The sequence below is a fragment of the Saccharomyces kudriavzevii genome (assembly GCF_947243775.1).
Source record: "Saccharomyces kudriavzevii IFO 1802 strain IFO1802 genome assembly, chromosome: 4".
In the NCBI taxonomy this organism is placed as follows: Eukaryota; Fungi; Ascomycota; class Saccharomycetes; order Saccharomycetales; family Saccharomycetaceae; genus Saccharomyces; species Saccharomyces kudriavzevii.
Window position 1 is genome coordinate 20,296 of NC_079275.1, and position 19,355 is coordinate 39,650.

At 38.7% G+C, this 19,355-nt stretch overlaps 8 protein-coding genes across 8 annotated transcripts; 4 read left to right on the forward strand and 4 right to left on the reverse strand.

Annotated features, from left to right (window-relative positions):
- Positions 1-584: 584 nt before the first annotated feature.
- Positions 585-1,607, forward strand: THI13 (4-amino-5-hydroxymethyl-2-methylpyrimidine phosphate synthase; the record flags this gene model as incomplete). Its single annotated transcript, XM_056232143.1, has 1 exon — positions 585-1,607. One exon carries the CDS (start codon positions 585-587, stop codon positions 1,605-1,607), a length of 1,023 nt encoding a protein of 340 aa, XP_056086451.1.
- Positions 1,608-5,609: 4,002 nt separating this feature from the next.
- On the forward strand, positions 5,610-8,666 carry LRG1 (GTPase-activating protein LRG1; the record flags this gene model as incomplete). Its single annotated transcript, XM_056232144.1, has 1 exon — positions 5,610-8,666. The coding sequence occupies one exon, from the start codon at positions 5,610-5,612 to the stop codon at positions 8,664-8,666; it is 3,057 nt and encodes a 1,018-aa protein (XP_056086452.1).
- A 541-nt stretch (positions 8,667-9,207) lies between these two features.
- On the reverse strand, positions 9,208-11,580 carry ADY3 (Ady3p; the record flags this gene model as incomplete). Its single annotated transcript, XM_056232145.1, has 1 exon — positions 9,208-11,580. One exon carries the CDS (start codon positions 11,578-11,580, stop codon positions 9,208-9,210), a length of 2,373 nt encoding a protein of 790 aa, XP_056086453.1.
- Positions 11,581-11,786: 206 nt separating this feature from the next.
- GUD1 (guanine deaminase) lies at positions 11,787-13,274 on the reverse strand (the record flags this gene model as incomplete). The annotated part of the gene is made up of 1 exon (XM_056232146.1): positions 11,787-13,274. One exon carries the CDS (start codon positions 13,272-13,274, stop codon positions 11,787-11,789), a length of 1,488 nt encoding a protein of 495 aa, XP_056086454.1.
- Positions 13,275-13,450: 176 nt separating this feature from the next.
- AIM6 (Aim6p) lies at positions 13,451-14,623 on the forward strand (the record flags this gene model as incomplete). Its single annotated transcript, XM_056232147.1, has 1 exon — positions 13,451-14,623. The coding sequence occupies one exon, from the start codon at positions 13,451-13,453 to the stop codon at positions 14,621-14,623; it is 1,173 nt and encodes a 390-aa protein (XP_056086455.1).
- Positions 14,624-15,076: 453 nt separating this feature from the next.
- Positions 15,077-16,006, forward strand: PHO13 (4-nitrophenylphosphatase; the record flags this gene model as incomplete). The annotated part of the gene is made up of 1 exon (XM_056232148.1): positions 15,077-16,006. One exon carries the CDS (start codon positions 15,077-15,079, stop codon positions 16,004-16,006), a length of 930 nt encoding a protein of 309 aa, XP_056086456.1.
- Positions 16,007-16,209: 203 nt separating this feature from the next.
- Positions 16,210-16,713, reverse strand: YPD1 (Ypd1p; the record flags this gene model as incomplete). Its single annotated transcript, XM_056232149.1, has 1 exon — positions 16,210-16,713. The coding sequence occupies one exon, from the start codon at positions 16,711-16,713 to the stop codon at positions 16,210-16,212; it is 504 nt and encodes a 167-aa protein (XP_056086457.1).
- A 328-nt stretch (positions 16,714-17,041) lies between these two features.
- GYP7 (GTPase-activating protein GYP7) lies at positions 17,042-19,282 on the reverse strand (the record flags this gene model as incomplete). The annotated part of the gene is made up of 1 exon (XM_056232150.1): positions 17,042-19,282. The coding sequence occupies one exon, from the start codon at positions 19,280-19,282 to the stop codon at positions 17,042-17,044; it is 2,241 nt and encodes a 746-aa protein (XP_056086458.1).
- Between the last annotated feature and the right edge of the window lie 73 nt (positions 19,283-19,355).

Genomic DNA, 19,355 nt, shown 5'->3' on the forward strand with positions numbered 1-19,355 from the left:
CTACATATCACATGGTATATACAACATGACACAATGTTCAATTCTGTTTGTACATACGAAAATCAAAGAGAGAGTCCTTATTATTCTCTGTATTTTATTTGCTGTATTCAACCAACAGGCACGCCTGTCGTATATATAATATATACGTAAATGTATATTTTCTTGAGGGACGATTTCAATATGCGATTAAGCGATGGGGCTGCTCAATTTTTTAAGGGAATGAAGATTGGCGCGCAATGCATAAAGACAGCAAATCACCTCCAGGTGACAACATCATACATTTATCGGTTTTCAACTATGATGCGACTACCTCAATTTGGTTTGAATGGCTTATGCGTTGCAAAGAATGCAAATTATTCAACTACCGGTACACATGAAATATTATTTTAATTCAGAACAGGCAAGGTAGCTTCTGTTGAACAAAGAGCACAGCACCAGAGGCTCGCCGATACTAAAATGACTGGAAAAGAAAGATATAAAAGCCTTGCGTTATTGTGTTCATGGTTTAGACTTTTTGTTGTTTCTTTTATTTTAATTCTTTCGATAATATAAACTCATACACCAACAAGAAATATATTTAAGATATGTCTACCGATAAGATTACATTTTTGTTAAACTGGCAACCAGCTCCATACCATATCCCAATCTTCTTGGCCCAAACCAAGGGTTACTTCAAGGAACAAGGTCTAGATCTTGCCCTTCTAGAACCAACCAATCCATCAGATGTCACTGAGTTGATTGGATCCGGTAAGGTCGACATGGGTTTGAAAGCCATGATCCACACTTTGGCTGCTAAGGCCCGTGGGTTCCCAGTCACCTCTGTCGCCTCTTTGTTGGATGAACCATTCACCGGTGTCCTATACTTGGAAGGTAGCGGTATCACCGAAGACTTCCAATCCCTAAAGGGTAAGAGAATCGGTTACGTTGGTGAATTTGGTAAGATCCAAATTGACGAATTGACCAAGCACTACGGTATGTCTCCAGAAGACTACACAGCCGTCAGATGTGGTATGAACATCGCCAAGTACATCATTGAAGGGAAGATTGATGCTGGTGTTGGTATTGAATGTATGCAACAAGTCGAATTGGAAGAATACTTGGCCAAGCAGGGTAGACCAGCCAGCGATGCCAAGATGTTGAGAATTGACAAGTTGGCTTGTTTGGGTTGCTGTTGTTTCTGTACCGTCCTTTACATCTGTAACGATGAATTCTTGAAGAAGAATCCTGAAAAGGTCAGAAAGTTTTTGAAAGCCATCAAGAAGGCTACTGACTACGTTCTAAGCGACCCTGTCAGAGCTTGGAAGGAATATGTTGACTTCAAGCCTCAATTGGACACCGAATTATCTTACAAACAATACCAAAGATGTTACGCTTACTTCTCTTCATCTTTGTTCAATGTTCATCGTGACTGGAAGAAAGTTACCGGTTACGGTAAGAGATTGGCTATCTTGCCACCAGACTATGTCTCTAACTACACCAACGAATACTTATCCTGGCCAGAACCTGAAGAAGTTTCTGATCCTTTAGAAGCTCAAAGATTGATGGCTATCCACCAAGAGAAATGTAGAAAGGAAGGTACTTTCAAGAGATTGGCTCTTCCAGCCTAAACATACCACGCCAGCTCCTAAGCCTTTTCGGCCGAAGCTTTTTTCCTTTTATCCACGCTACTTGATATAAATATATAAATGTGTGTACGAAGAATATGTTTATGACGTTTTTATTATGGCTTTTCCTATCTCATATTTTTATCACCGGCTATGCAAGAATAGCAATTAGATGTCCATTGGTGGAATTCAAGGCTTTTTTTTTTTCCATATCAGCTTAAATTGAACTTCATTTATTCTGGGCCAGCGACATCATATGACGAAACCATAGAAAGATATCGAATGCGACTGCAGAGGTCTTTGAAGAGCTGGGAATGCTGACGCGAAGTGAAAAGGACTAAACTCGTGCAGAGAGTTGATGCAGCCAACTTTCTAGTCACCGCCTAAACACCCTGGTTTATTTCGAAATACATTCAAAAGCACGTCCGGGAAAGTGCATAAAAGTATTTCCAGTCGTGGTTGTCTCATCCGCAAGTATATTAATTTGGTCACATTCAGAACTGGACTTTTCGAAATATATAGAGGTACGTCAATTTGATATGCTCTTTTATATAGAAACTGATCGGGTAACAACAGTCAGGCAGTCAGTGGCCTGGTAACATTTAAGTCGTCCAAGTACGGCATTTTCTCTCCGGTAGGGTAAACTCAACATAGAACAGCTGCCACGAACAACATTTGCCTGGGATTCTTTTTGTATTTTTTTGTATTTTTTTCTGCGTTACTCAGCAGGCATGGCAGCGGGATTGGATAACACTAGAATATAAGCCCACATTTACCGCGTTACAAGGCTATGCTTAGGCCGCCTTCAAATACAGCTGAACTTCTTGAATGGGGCACCCGCACACAATTGTGTAGGCCTTGGAAAATGGTGCCGCCTCTTTTGGCCTGTAGTATACTTTTTCTGTGCAACGCTTTCTATTGCGTAAGGTAAGATTTGCCGTAACTCATTTCTGCGCTTGATTTTCCTCTAATATTCACAGTTGATGGTAGTCCACAACTCTTGCCATAAATTCTACCTTGTTTTTTCAGGGTCTCTCTAATTCGGAAATATAGTTTTTTGCCATTCTCGGCTTTGTTTGCCTGTGAAAAGACCCTTTTGCCCCCGCGCATTTTCTCAGAGAAAAAAATGCTTACATATTCAACTCTTCCCGTCAGGGCTGATGGTTTGTTGCAACCGCCAGAGGTACCATGGTCATATATAACAAAGTCCTTTCCGCCGCGGATAGCTCATAAGATAGAACCTCAGATTACACACAGCCAAAATAGATATACAACAGCGGTAAAAAAAAAAAAATGAATATGACTAGTGAGAATCCTCAGTTGTTCCAGTGTGGCAAGAATGACTACATTAATCAAACTTACACGCCACAGGAATTATACGATTGCGGTAAGCATGAAGGAAGGCGAAAAAATCACTACGATTCATTTTTGTATAAGCCATTTACCATTTACGAGCCCGAACCAAGTCCATGGACGTTCAGGTGCGGCTTGAAAGGCTTCACCAACTCAACTTATGAGGCAAGAGATTTTTGGGCCTGTGGTTATGAAGAAGGAAAAATCATGAAAGTGAATTCGGGCGCGCGTAACTTCAAGTGTTCTCGTTCTCTCGTGAAAATTATGATTTTTTTGATGCTTATCACTTATGCGGCGGTGTAAGTTTAAAGGCATCACTACGGTCTCGGCATATTTGCATTGTCTCTAGAATACATAGTAGATAGTCAGCTTGATGGGTGGAGTCTAGCAAACACATTCATCTAGAGTGAATGTGTTATATAGAGGGCAAATGACAACCGCGGCTTCTCAGAGGCCTGAAAACTACATGGCGGTGTCATTTTCAGAACGAATAGATAAGATAGATACAAGTCAAAGGCAGACCTTCTAATTCCTCGAAAAACAGGTGCAGTTACATATTGCTTCTTAGGTTTTGATGTTAAGACATAGTCTGCCCGATCGGGCGCAGCTTTCATGGTGGTTAATCGTCGCAAATGAGCGAAATCGCAGTGGCCATTACTATGGCGTTGGATGCCCATCGATAAGCCAATAGTATCTATCGGCTAAGTGAGACTGTGCTGTTTACAGTGAGAACTCGCTCGCGGCGCAGCATTACTGGATGAGCAGTGAAAAATCTCGGACATGCAGGAAGAGTAGCACTGCACTGGCTTTACATGGTGCGACAGTGTTCCAGCGAGTGCAAGATTGCCATTATTAGGCCCTTTTTTTAAATTTCATAGGCGCAGAGGTTCTACACATGTTACGCCACGTGGTTCCACCATTTTTAGATTCTTATTTTTTAGAATTGTATAATTGAGAATGATTCTAATCGATACACGTGAAAACCTCTGTAAGAAACCATGGTTCTTCTTGGGAAACGGATACATAGGGTTTAACAAGTGCCATGCTCAGAAGACTTGTTAGTGGTGCATTCGCCTTTGCCCATTGAACTGGCCATTCTAACATTAAAAGTCATATATAAACGCTTAGAATGTACGTTGCCGTATAATTGCGTGGCTCCAGGAACACTCAATTAGGATGTCTTTTCGAAGGAAAACATCAATATATCTACCAGCAACATTGAACGTACTGACAACGGCTTTTTGGGTTCTTTAAGATGTTAGGTTCTGTTCAGCCGCTTTTGGCATTGCATTTTTTGAGTATGCCTCACAAATATTCTACTTACGTTGCAGTCCTCAGTCCTAGCTGGCAGTATTCCCGCAGGCTATAATACTTCCCGAAGCAAGTCACATTCCTACGGATTTGTCCTGCCACCAAAACTGATGCTGGCCCAGTGAAATGCGAGATTCCGCTACCCACAAGGAGCAGAGGGCGCAAAACACCATGTCTGATCAAATGCCCTTCCCTTTCAACATTTCAAGCCACCTTGATACTCTTTCTAGAACTACTTTTATGGGGTTTTCCGAGGCGTTCAATTACTTCCCGATTGAGAGTTCTTAATCAAATGTCCCAAGATGTTACGCTAATGAAAACCAGGTCCAGAAATTCGCCAAATCCGCATTGAAGTGTGAGATGTTGTTACGAGTAAGCCAGCCATTAAACATGCAGCATTCTCTTTTAGAGCACTTTTACAGAGACATCACCACGGACTTAGCCATAGGCCACTATCAGAAAATCAAGAAAAATACTGCAATTAAGAACGTTGGATATAGCGTTTTGGTTTGCAAGTGCATCTCTCCAGCGCCTCGAAAGAATATACAAGAGATCATGAGGCTGGTCAAGGAGACACTGAAGTTGCGTTTGCTTTCAACAACGCCAAATATTCAGCCGAACGAGGTTCAAAAAGTGCGACTTAAGGAAATACTCAAGCCTTGTCAAAACAAATGAAAAGAATAAGCGTCGCAACCATAATTGCAGGCAATTGCTATTCTATAACCTACTCGGGAACACTTTAATGACTAAAGGGTAAGGAACGTGGACATTTTCCTGGTAAAATCGGGCAATTTATGTACGAAAATGCGACACAACTCAGATTCTTCAAGATAACGACCTTGCTCTCTTTACGTTTTATTCTCCCTTGTCTTCCTTGGTTTTATCCAATACTTTGCCAGCTATACCAATCTTAGATATAAATCATGGATTGCCAGATATTTCAAGTCTGCAACAGTTACATAGTGGTACAGGCTACGTCCCACAGCTTTTTAGTTTACTGAAACCAATCTTGACAACAATCATTCTTATCGTTATAGTAATGTCTTTTTCATGTTTAATAATGCCGGGTATGATGGCGCGGAAGATGTAGACAAAATTAAAAACAAACAGGAACTAGATTTGAAACGTCATTCGATTATTCCAAATATGTAAATCCTTTCTATCGAGCCAATCAAGGCTGCTCTCGCTAGAAACCAGCAATTGGGCTTCTCATCCAAACCGTTATCTGCCTTTGCTTCAACATATTCTAGGCCTTTGCCGTTAAAGATAACCAACAGTATTTGTTCGAACTCCAAAAACAACAAAAGAAGTATTGAGCAACTAAACACCCGAAGCAAAGTCATGATTCAAAACTCTGCTGGTTGTCGATCACTGAATACCACGTCTCCGATGACCATGCAGATAAAAAGCCAGGAAAAAATATGTGCCCGTTGTAACAAGCCAGTTGTACAAGACATCCACAGAGCAAAGACGACGTTGAAGGCCCTCGGGAAATACTACCACGAAAATTGCTTTACGTGCCAAGATTGTAGAAAGCCTTTGAAACCTAAATACTTCCCATATCAAGTGGACGGTACAAGTCAACCTATCCTATTATGTCAATACGATTATTTCAGAAGACATAATTTATTATGTCACGTATGTGATACTCCATTACGTGGATTATATTATACTGCATTTGGCTACAGATATGATGAAGAGCATTTTTCCTGTACAATCTGTGCTACTCCATGCGGTGTAAAAAAGTGTTTTATGTATGAAAATCAATTATATTGTAAGTACCATTTTCTCAAATATTTCTCCAAACGTTGTAAAGGTTGCAAATTCCCAATATCAGATCAATATATAGAGTTTCCTAAGGGTGAAGAAATACATTGTTGGCATCCAGAATGTTACGGGATTCATAAGTATTGGCATGTGAATCTGGCTGCCGAAACCGTTGGTTTACAATACCTTCCCAAATTAGAATATAACCCAAACGTGGAAGACAAAGATATAAATCCGACTTCATATGAGCTAGATAAACAAATGCAGGCATTTAACTTTATTCTATCTAAAACATGGTCTGTTTTATATCGTTTTGAGGAAGAAGCAGCCTCTTGCATTTCTGATATGTTTCAATACTTGACGAGTAATGATCAATTGAAAGGCATAGAATCCACAGCTTTATTAGTAATAAAAATTGACTGTCTCTTTAGGGGGCTTGATGTTCTGAATCTTTCAATCAACAAAAGCATGTCCGGTAGTAGTGAACCTGAATATATCGAAGGCAATTCAATGTCTATTAACAAATATAGTAAGTTTCCTAAAAATCTTTCTACCAAAATAATGATATATTTACAATTATTAAGAAAGTTGGGGACAGAGAACAAAAATGAAAACATTACAATCTCATCTTTCATGTCTGTCATTACCGGATTAGCCCATTTTTTAAAACTATTAACTAGATTTGGATTATACACAGCCCTAGAAAATAATAAAGCAACCCGTTCAGTAAATCCATTGCTGAGATTTTTAAGAGAAGTGGAAAAAAATGAACTCTTTGAAAATAATGCATTTCAATACATAAAGACACCTGTTAATGCTACGGATAGTTGCGCTGGATGCAACAAATACATACAGGAGGAATGTGTTCAATTTTACGAACATAGGTGGCATATTGCTTGTTTCATTTGTTCCTCATGTCATAAAAATATCGACCCGATGAGCTTAACGGATCTGACCTTCAATAAAGAAAAAAGAAGAATACTATGCTCCCATTGTTCAATCGATGACCCTGCGTCCGTACCAGGTTTCAAATTTGTCAGTAAATTGGCACAACTAATTTTTCTCTTAAAAATTGCACTAGTTAAATCAAGAACGGTTATGTTAAAATCAAAAGCATCCAATATAGCTGGCAGAAAACTCGTACAGAGTACTATGTTGAAGGAACAAACCTATATCAGAACATTAAATGACATCAAAAGATTGAGATCAAGAAGAGAAAGCGTTCGAATCACCCATAACAAACAACAAGCTAGAAAATCAGTGATACTGGAAACGACGGAGACAGATTTGAACGACCCAATAAAACAAGAGGGGAACAAAAATCTCATAATTGAAACAGATGATTTGTCTTCTAGTCAGCAAGTCAGTACGCGTGAAAATGTTTTTAGCAATACTAAGACATTGACTTTGGACGATATTTCACGTATTGTTGCGGCTGAACAAGCAAGAGAGTTGAGACCCAACGCATTTACACACTTCAAGAAATTGAAGGAAACGGATGATGAAACTTCCAATGTTGTTCCCAAGAAAAGTGGAGTCTACTACTCGGAATTAAGTACTACAGAACTATCGATAATTAGAGCTATCAGTTTGTCACTGTTAGCCAATAAAAAATTAATATCGAAAACTGATCCTAATTATAATAACTTAGTTTCTATGGTTTTTTCAAATGAAAAACAAGTTTTAACAGGTAGTTTTTGGAGCAAAATGAAAATTATAATGAGCATGGAGCCTAAAAAACCGATAGCCAAGACCGTTTTTGGCACTCCCTTGGATGTATTGTGTGAGAAATGGGGCGTTGATTCCGATTTAGGTGTAGGTCCGGTCAAAATCAGAATTCCCATAATTATTGATGAACTTATATCATCTTTAAGACAAATGGATATGTCAGTGGAAGGTATTTTCAGAAAGAATGGAAATATCAGAAGGCTGAGAGAACTGACAGCTACCATCGACAGTAATCCAACAGAGGCACCTGATTTTTCGAAAGAAAATGCAATTCAGCTATCAGCTTTGTTGAAGAAGTTTATTAGAGAACTGCCTCAACCAATTTTATCAACCGATTTATATGAATTGTGGATAAAAGCTGCCAAAGTTGATTCAGAAGATGAGAAGCAGCGCATTATATTATTGATATATTCTCTACTGCCCACCTACAATCGCAATTTACTTGAAGCACTTCTATCATTTTTACATTGGACATCCTCTTTTTCCTACATTGAAAATGAAATGGGATCAAAAATGGACATTCACAATTTATCAACAGTTATAACGCCTAATATCCTGTACCTGTCCCATAAAGAAATTTCCAACGATAGCGTCCCAGAAGAACCGGAATCAGGTTTGGTTGACTCATTTGCACAAAACGAAGGGGAGAATTATTTTTTGGCTATTGAGGTTGTTGATTACTTGATCACCCATGATGAGGAAATGGCAATGGTTCCCAAATTTTTGATGAACTTGTTAAAAGAGGTGCAACTGCAAAAATTGGATAACTACGAGTCAATAAACCATTTTATTTCCGACATACTGCTAGAAAAAACAATCGATTATTCTGAATGTAATGTAAAGAGTCCTGTCACAGTCAGGGATTCCACCACCATGGTCATGCAAGGCGAAATAAACAAATAAGAAATAACCAAAAAAGAAAAGTAGCTGATAGTTTCCTTTTTCTTTCTCTCCTTATCCCCTATCATTTCAACGGTTTAACGCTCTCCTCCACACCCTCTTAGCTTCTTTTTTGCCTTTTTTAATTTCTTTACAAGAACGCTATGAAATGGACATTATATATATTATTATACAACGTAGTATATTTCTGGTTAACAGATCTAAAAATTGTAACACTATTATGTACTTATAATCATCTGTATCATTGTACTATTTACCTTCAATGAAAGTTATTTTCTTTGCTCTCAGAGCCTTTTAGAACAGATCGAAGTAAATTAATCAATCTTGTTGCACAGGCTGTTGAAATAAGCCATTGGAAGAACCTGCAACCGGGTTCTGAGAATAGAAAAAGTGAAATAGGGAGCTTACAGTTCTGTATTTTCCTTTAACGTGACACCTGTTTTTCTTCCTTTCCTAGAATATTAATCAGTCACTTTCACAGAGAAATAAGCATCAATAATACCGTTCATGTATTAGGCCAAAAGAATTTTTTTTTTTTCTACAGCTAAGAAAAGAAATACTTATACAACGCTTGCAAATCATAGTTGAGGGGATGCTTTACTTCGGCGATATCATGATTGCTCAAAAACTCAGTCATTGCGATTTTTCTTCTACTTTTGAAATCTATTTGTTTACCGTAAACCTTGAGGTTCAAATCATTAGCAAACTTTGTAAGAAGTGTAAGCTCACATCTAAGTTGAATGACGATTGTTGGGACAACTTTTAGAAAGGTTTTTAGCGGGATATCTAATACGATTAGTAAGTTTTTGATTAGATTTTGCGATTGCACGTAAGTGAGCTCACTTAAAATATCAAGACCCAATGAATCATATTTTTCTTTTGTCACATGTGGAAATGATTTACCCACAGTTTCAAAATTGAGTTCGGTAGATGGATCACCGTATAGCTTTTTCAAATTTAGCTTTTCTTGTAATATATCCTCTTTTAGTAATACAATTGTTTCTTCGAATCTGAGTATTTCACTTTTTTTCCCCATTAGCTCATCAGCAGCTTTCGTATATACATTATTCGACTCTTCAACTTGACTGTTCAGTTTTTCAATTATCAAAGATTGACTTTGAAGCTCATTGATAACCTCTTTGTGCTCATTTATGTAATTATTCAGTTTATCTTCAGCATTTTTTTGTATTTTTTCACACAACGTTAATTTTTCCCTCAATTCGTTCTTCAGTTTTTGGAAACTCTCTTCCTTAAGATTCAAAATATCATGCCATCTCCTCTTCTCTAAACGGAACTGTTGTTCTTTTGTAGACATTTCCTTTTGGAGACATTGTATTTTATGACTATGCTGTTGTTGCATGAAATGTAATCTTTCACTAATTAACTTGAAAAGAGAACTTATTTTCTCAAGGCGTATACCATCTTTTTTTTCCAAAACTTGAATCTTTGCCTTTAGCTGCTTATACTGTTCCATACTTTCAAAATGTTTTATATCCTTTACATCTGGATAAAATTTGGTGAAACGGCTCTGGAACGTTGAAGGAGTGTGACCGTGCTTCATTTCTTCTAATATAAACTTACCAAGGTCCTTTTCAAAAAGAGGAAGGTTTTGCATATAGCTGTAAATGTCATTTAACCTTTTCTCGAAAAACGAACTATTCTCTTTCAATTTTTTATTTTCATCTTGAGAAATCTGTAACTTGTTTTTCAATATTTCGAGTTCTGATTGTAGCCTCACTATAGAACCCTTTGAGTCCTTTACGTCCTGCGAAAAGGAAATACTCTCTTGCTGCAAACTTGAAATTTGTTTTTGCCTTTTGTATAATTCTGAAATTAAAAGATTTCTTTGAGAAAATGTCTTACACTTACTCCTTTCCCTTCCCGTGTCAAGTTCTTCCTCTTTGCTGGTGTTTTTGTTTGGAAAATTTGAAATTTTTTTCTCTCTTAGTTTTGTAATTTCTTTGCAAAACCGATCTTGAGCAATTTCTAGCCTTTTAGATGCAGCCCTTTTTTCGTCATGAATTGCCTTCCGTAAAGATTCAATCTTTTGAAGCTTAATGTCATTCAAATTTCTAAGTTCCTCTAATTCTTTGACCTTGCCGTCCTTCTCATCAAGTCTTTGCCTTAATAGTTTAATCTCATCATTTTTTAACTGAAGCTCTTCCAACACGTTTGGAAAATTGTTTTCCTTAGAAATGTTTCCATCATATGAAGATGAAGATAGCCTAACCTCTCTCAGTTTTATGTATTCTTCATCTGTAATTTTAGATGAGCAAAAGACATTCTCCAGGTGCGCAATCTCTAGGTTTCTCTCTAAGGGCGAACAGTTAACAACGGATCGCTCATCGTTCAACACCGACCTCGCTTCATGGGCATCGGTAGAAAGTTTTGTGGGCGTAGAAGAGAAATTATTGTTAGCTTCTGTATTGTTATGTGCCTTATAGGTGGTAAATTTACTGGGACTCACATTTCCCAGTGTACTAGGCTTTCCAGCGGGTGATAGAGCCTGTGAACCTATTCCTACGGTTGGTAAACTGCCCCTTTGAAGAAACTTGTTCGGCGATTTTGACACAATTCCATCAGTTGAATTTTCCAACGCGCTAATGTTACCGGAAGATGAAGAAGCTTTTGAACTTGTCCAGATTCCTGAACGGTTTCTTCGAGAACGCCCATTTGACAATTTCGATGCGATGTCGGAAGAGATATTTGCCCGTGCATTGTATGTAACAGCGTTCTCAACAGGCGCTGGAGGTTCCGAATCTATCCAAGTTTGTGATCGGCCTCTTCGAGAAGGTCTATATGGCGATTTTGTTAGAGCATCGCCAGTAGCACTTCTCATTTCCTCTTGTTCGTCGCAACTAGAATTCTGTTCCTTTAAGGATTCAGGTTTATTTAAAAATGCCAACCAGTGGTTCATATCAACAATATCTTTATGTTCGACTATCTTACGTAGGGACTTTGACTAAGTTCTCAATACAGTAGTTTGCAATTGCACAAACTCTTTGTGTTTCAGTTCTTTATATGGCATTTGGGCGGCTAAAGTGCGACACGCAAAAAAAAAAAATACAATTCAAAATGCTTATTAAAATTGAAATAGAATATAGTCATTCTATATATATGCCGTCAAATCTGGTGGACTAGACGACCGGCTACCCAGACTTTGGTGGTGTTACGATCATCGCCGTTGAAGAACCATTTTGCAATTATGTCTTCTTTAGTAAGCAGCGGAGGGTTCTTATAAAGGCCATTCTCTTGTTCTTTCTCTTTCTCTTGCCTTGGTAGCTGCCAACGAAACAAATGGACGTTTGAGCCTGGAACATTGGTATCGATAGCTTGAACGTCGAATTGTTTACCTACTTCGAACGTCCCCAGGGAATCCTCCTTGTGCAAGACCTGCGCTCCCCCCATCGTCGCGAGATATAGGCATTCAGGAACTGACAATTTGGCATGATCGGTCTCCTTCATTGCTAAATGCCTTGAAACTGTAAAAGCTTGTCTACCAGAAGCTAGGATGCTACAAGAATGACCAGCTGAAACGTCAGTACCCAGTCCAACTTTTATGCCTTGGTCCAGTAACCATCGAACTCTACACTCTCCCGAGGTTAAAGAGGAGTTGGAGATGGGACAATGAGAGACGCCACAGCGCCGCTGTTTCACCACTTGCGCTTCTGCGTCTGTTAAATGAATACAATGTGCCAATATGGTTTTTTCTGTGAGCAGTCCGTACTTGTCGTACACATCTGTATAGTTTGCACATTCGGGAAACAATTCCTGAACCCACTGTACCTCTTTTTTATTTTCCGACAAGTGTGTCTGCACATGTATATCCTCTTCCTTCACCAGTTTGGATAATTTTTGCATCAATTCTCTTGAACAAGAGGGCGCAAACCTTGGTGTCACTATGGGATTTACCAGAGAATCGCAAAGAGTTTCCCGTATGTACTTGACAACTTTTACCGTGCTCTCGAGGGAAGTTTTGGTGTCTTCAATATAATATGCCGGTCCATTGGCGTCCATGCACACCTTCCCAACAAAAACACGCTGCCCCAATACTGAGCTAATCTGCGCCAAGAGCTTTGTAGATTTGAAGTCGATGGTGTTATAATAAGCCACGGTAGTGCTACCATTGGAAAGCGTTTTGCATATCACTGCGTCATAAACTTCTCTTGCAATATCTTCGTTTGCTAGTGCGGCTTCTATAGGAAATGTATATTTCTCCAGCCAATCCAAAAGAGTGGAATTTCCAAAAATCCCAACATTTGGATATTGCGAAACATGATTGTGTGTATCTATAAATCCTGGGAAATAAAAGCTGCTGAGACCGGTTTTGTCTTCTCCCACTATATTGATAACTGTAACATCCTCTGGTGATAAGCCAGCATCGTAATCCAAACAATCCTTAAGAGGATCGAGAGAATTTACGTTGATAAATTTGATAATTCCATCGAGAACACCAATAGAGGTTCTTTCTCTAATCCTCAGCTCTCCCAATTCAGGTGTATCCACAAATGTACCAAAGAAAACTAACAATTGTGGCTGTTTGTTCTTGGCTTGATTGGACAGTAGGATACTCTTCGTCATATTTTCCTCGAAAGACAGCACACTTCCCATATTAATTCAACGAAAAGAATTTCTTTCCGAAATGAGTTGCTTCACGTGTCTTATCTCGCTTCTTTTTATAATCCGAAGCTATTATCTGAACTTTTGATAGCTAAACTGAGGAATAACCATGAAACGCAACTCGAGATAAGGTCAAATCTAGATAAGAACTTCAGCGTATCGAAGCGATGTTGGGACTGAAAAGTTGTTTGACTATTCTTATTGGATATGTTATTGCTGTATGTGCTCTGTTTTCCGGCAAAGGTAAAAAGCCATCATTAGCTGATTGGGAGAAGCTAAAGGATCAAAAATTATCGAGTATAGATAACTTCGGGTTGTCTGGCCACTCTTTGTTACAGTTCTTCCAGGATAACTTGGCATTTCTAAGCTACTCTAAGGATAATTATCGTCACAAACACGTTTCCTTGTATTATGATGTTTTCAAAGAATATATCCTGCGTAGTGCTGGCACGAAGAAATGCTTGCCCGTAAACTCTGCTATTGCGAAGTTGAACAAGGATGTCAATCCCATGCCAGTTCACTCTCATAATGACTATTGGAGAAAACTGCCGCTTTTTGAAGGCCTGGCCTACGGTGCAAGGAGTACTGAAGCTGACGTGTGGAATATGGATGGGAAGATTCTAGCTGTGGGCCACAATGAAGCGTATTTGGATCCGGTCGAATTGACACTGGATAAATTATACACCAGTCCACTTTTGCGGATTCTAGATGAGGTTAATTGCCAAGATTCAGAATCTGATCGCAAGAATGGTGTATTTTTTAATTCTCCTGAATCCACACTTTTCTTTTATATAGACTTCAAATCCGATGACAACGAATTGACTTACAAGTTATTGATGCAGGAATATTTTAAGCCCTTGATTGACTCTGGTTATTTGACATACTATGATATGAAAAAGAATGAAATTGTTTGGAATCCAGTTACCGTGGTATTAACAGGTAACTATCCAACGTCATTGGATATTTTGGATAATGGGAATTATGACGGTTATTTCAAGTCGAATCAAAGGTTCGCATTTTTGGATGCGCCATTGTTGGATCTGGAGCCCAAGTACTCAAGTCTCTCTGTCGTTGCGACAGCTTCATTTAACCAATTAATGGAGCATTGTGGTTCTGATCACTGGAAGGTATCACTAAGAGGCCATATGGATTCAAACGAGATCAATTGCGCTAAAAAAGTAATTGATGACGCCCATGCGCTGGAACTTAAAACAAGAATCTGGGGGGCTCCCGAATGGCCGGCTAACACGGTTAAAACTATTTCCCACCAAATTGTACATGACTTGGGTTCCGATCTACTTAACCTGGATGATTTGTTAATGGCATCGTCACTGATTTAAGCGGCTTGGCGAAAATTGATACTTACAAGCGAGAAATACCGTATATATTTACATTTCAGTAGGCAAGTAGTTTATCAATCACCGGTTGGAAAAGGCAATAGAATAGTATACATGTTTTCTACTCACGCGAATATGTACGTATCAAGTATGGCGTTTCCTATGCAGTGAATTGAGTTTCATAGAAAAGTCCTTCAAGAGTGAAATTGTCTCCCAGTCGCTCTTCTAACACGTTGCCAAAGCGCTGACTAACTTGACTCTCTGCATTAACATGTCCTTATCTATAAAAAATTTCCGATTTTTTTTTTCGGTTAAGGTTCCTTTCCGCTTTAGTGAAATTCGCATAAGTAATTGACGCAATTGGTTTATAATAAATAGAAATGAATATGATGCTGGAACCATATCACAAAAGGAGACATATATCCTAGGTTGCTCGAGTGTAAGAACGTCCAGAAAATGACTGCTCAAAAAGGTGCACCAGTTAAGGTAACCAGTAAAGAAATTGCTCAAGAATTCTTGGACAGATATGACACATTTCTGTTCGATTGTGATGGTGTCTTATGGTTAGGCTCTCACGCATTACCATACACGCAAGAGATTTTAAATCTTCTGAAACGATTGGGTAAACAACTGATCTTTGTCACTAACAACTCCACCAAGTCTCGCCTAGCGTACACAAAGAAATTTGCCTCCTTCGGTATTGATGTAAAGGAAGAACAAATTTTCACTTCCGGCTATGCATCTGCTGTTTATGTTCGTGATTTCTTGAAACTACAGCCTGGTAAGGACAAAGTCTGGGTATTTGGCGAAAGTGGAATTGGCGAAGAATTGAAGCTTATGGGTTACGAGTCCCTTGGAGGCACTGATACGAGATTGGATGCGCCATTCAATGCAGCTGAATCGCCGTTTTTGGTCAATGGTCTAGATAACGATGTTAGCTGTGTTGTTGCTGGGTTAGACACGAAGGTAAATTACCATCGTTTTGCTGTTACACTACAATACTTACAAAAAGAGTCTGTTCACTTTGTGGGTACAAATGTTGATTCTACTTTTCCGCAAAAAAGTTATACCCTACCTGGTGCTGGTTCCATGATTGAATCTTTGGCATTCTCATCTAACAGGAGGCCATCATACTGTGGTAAACCAAATCAGAATATGCTTAATAGCATTATATCAACATTTAATTTGGATAGATCAAAATGCTGTATGGTTGGTGATAGGTTGAACACCGACATGAAATTTGGTGTTGAAGGTGGATTGGGTGGTACGCTACTGGTCTTAAGTGGTATCGAAACAGAAGAAAGAGCCTTGGAAATCTCACCTGACTACCCAAGACCTAAATTCTATATCGATAAACTTGGCGACATTTACACCCTGACCCAATAATGGACTGTAAAACACTAAAGCAGAAGATTTTATGATATGAACTCTTGAAAGGAAAAAATGAAAAAAATATATATACGTTTGTTGACGTTATGTAAGTTGTATGATTTGATATATATATATATATATATATATTATGTATACATACTTTAAATTTACATGAAGGAAAAGCGGCTTTTCCAGAAATGTGGATAAAATGATGATAATCATAGGTTTGTGTTATAGTATTTCGATAACTCAATTCTCGCCAGTTTGAACTCTAACCTAGATTGATTCAAAGCCTTTGCTATCGAGATTAGATATATGGAATCGTCATCTTTGTCACCCACTTGTATCTTTATTTCTTCGTCGTCTTCATCAATATTAATTCCGTTGATAATCGACCTATCGCTTAAAGTATTGACCAATTCAACCTTATTGGGGAAAAAATGTTCCATTTTTCTGCCCAAATTTTGAATTCTTTCGCAGACCCAAGCAATCCTTTGCAAACCTAAAGCTGCGGAAGAACCCTTCAGGAAATGGCCCAGGTTGTCTAGTTCTGTAAGATTCTTTTCACCGTCCAGCTGTCGTTGCATCTGCGCGAAAGTTGTTTGTGCCTGGTCGATGAACTGAATGATTAAACCTTTAGAAAAATCGGAATCATCGTCATCCATCGATATAATTTCATTCAAAATGGTCCAATTGATGATTTCGGAGGGGATCGTAGACATTATTATGTATATGTTATCTTGATTCCGGGAACGTGGGAGGCTATTTTTTCAACCTTTTTTCTAGAGAAATAGAGTTGTTGCACAATAGTAAGTATTGATAGTCCAGATCAAAAGTGTTGGCGGGACCCAATCTATTTCAAAACCAAAGATATTATAGCTCCTAAATATAGGTTCAATGAAATTTGATAAAACCCATTAATCATTTTCATGTAATTTTTTCTTTCAGTTTTTCCTGTTGGGGCGGGTCACATTATATTGATGATAATAAGTCGCATAAACGAATTATATCCCCGATACTGCATATGTAATTTTTACTCTCTAATTATCATTATTTAACAGAGTCCTTGCTTCTTTTCCCCTCATGCTTAATGATAGTTTTTTTGGAAAGGAGTAAGTTCAGTCTTTCACTTTGACAGGGCAACACACCGGCAGAGGAGGATAAAGAAGAAGACGAGTTTTGTAGATCTCTTTCCATGACATGCATCATTTTTTCGAATTTCTTGAACAAGAGCTCAGCCCTGACCATCAGGTCATTCCAATCTAGTTTCCCGTTGAGTTCATTAAAGAATTTCAGTATCTGATCGAACTGGTTAAGATGCTGTAAAATGGCTTGCGAGTTTTTCTGCAGGATGGCCAACATGAAGAATAATTGGAATTGGGAACTGAGGTAAAAAGTCCAAAAATTTTCCCATATATGCATGATATCTTCCATGTCAAATTCCCTCTTGAACCATACCAAAAGCATCCTAAAGCAGAAGAACAGGTTTCCCGAATCGCACTTGTTAAGGTGTTCGCTTAACTCAGGCAACATCAATTGAACTAATTCCATGAGAGTTAGCATTTGTTCATGGATGCCACTTTGGTCTCTCAGAAAATTTCTCTCCATTATATCCATGAAGTGGGAGAAACACCAAAACGTTTTCCACTCCTCTTTCATGATGACGTAAACGGGCGATAAAAGATCTGTCATTCCTTGCACATAGCCTAGGTTTGTGTTGTAAACATTATAAGTGATGAGAATATTTTGCAGATGAACCAAGTGCGGGTTTTTGATCTCACCTTCAGCATCATCGCTCTCATCGCCAGCCGATGCGGCAGTTTCATCGCTTCCATCATTGTTCTCACTTAATTCTTGCAGCAATGGTGGTAGTCCATCGGCGGTATTGTACTGGAATATGTCCAGGTTTCTATCACAACGTCTTACATCTTTAGATATTCTGAATATCTGGTCGTTCCAGTATTCTTCTTCATCTTCGTCATCAAATTGTAGAAACTCCTTTGACCAGGATAACTTCAACTGATTGTATTCCGCAGCTAAAGTTTGGTCGATCTGCAATCTTTCATCCTTAGAAGAGTCCCAGGGGTATATTTCCAAGAGAAAGCCCCAAACTTCTCTTCTCAAACTGTCATTTTCCAACCCACCATGGAATATGAAATCTTTTACTTCGTTTACCGTGACTCTCAGCCTCCCATCGTTCTCATCCCAAAGTGAATTCCATTTCGCTTCTGTTAAAGGAAATTGCCGTTGTAGGGCATTGTTGATTTCCGTGTCATTTAGTTCATCAGTTAAATTGAGATCGTTAAAAATGTTATTTCTATACGAATCGAAAAGTTTGTTTTGCTTTTGGTATCTTTCAGCCTCCTGTTTCACCCCCAATGACCAGTTTGCCAGATATACTCTTGCAGAATCATAATCTTGTTCAATTTGTTTAACTTTTTCATTATTCAACAGTTTTTGTAAGTATTCATTGTCAATTTGTGATTTTTGTAAAGCTGAATTATTGGTAAACCAACTGTCGATAAAATTGGTCGATTTGGTTGTCACGTCTGCTATCTTGCTCATAACGTTCCACTTCCATTCCTGCAGCTTCTCGTTTAGTTTCACGCCAGCTGTTGAGGGTCCGTTTGCGTTCTTACTCTGGTTGTTATAGCTTTCCAATAAATCCTTGGAGACAAAATTTCTCAAATCATTCAAAGTAGGATTTACGAGCCAAAATTCTGGTTCCAAGTTTGATTTCTTGAGTTCCATCAGTTCATTGATTCTATTTCTCAAATCTACGCCACCCCAATACAACTCATCTGAGTCATCGAAGGGGTTCATGGATTTACGTAGTCTTTTCAACTTGTCAGTAGTCGACGGACAGAGCTGATCATGAAAGAACAAAACAGGGGGTTGAAATCCCGTGAACTGTTCCGCCAAAGGATATATCACTAACGATCCAACATACCAGCCATTTGGACTGGGGGGCCTAAATTGGATGCAGTATATCTGTGAAAGAGAAATGCCGAAAGCTAGACCTGAAGAGGTGTTGACTAGGTTGCAAAAATCTATGGAATTCTCAACAACAAATGGCGTAGAAGTTGGACACATTCCCACTTTAGATTCATGCTTTAGCAGGTTTGATAACTCGGATGAGGATAGGCAAGATTCCGGAATATATTGGAGGATGGTTTGGTGAGACAGCTTGTTGGGCTCTAAGGTAAGTAGCAGGAAACCGGCGACATTATCTCTGGCGTCACTTGTTGGGTGTAGAAACACCTTAGATTTGCAAAGCAGTATTTTACTCATTATTAAGGGGACGTGCAGATGATTCTTGCAGAAGTAACTGAATGGTGCGACTTATGTCTGAGGAAGGGAAAGC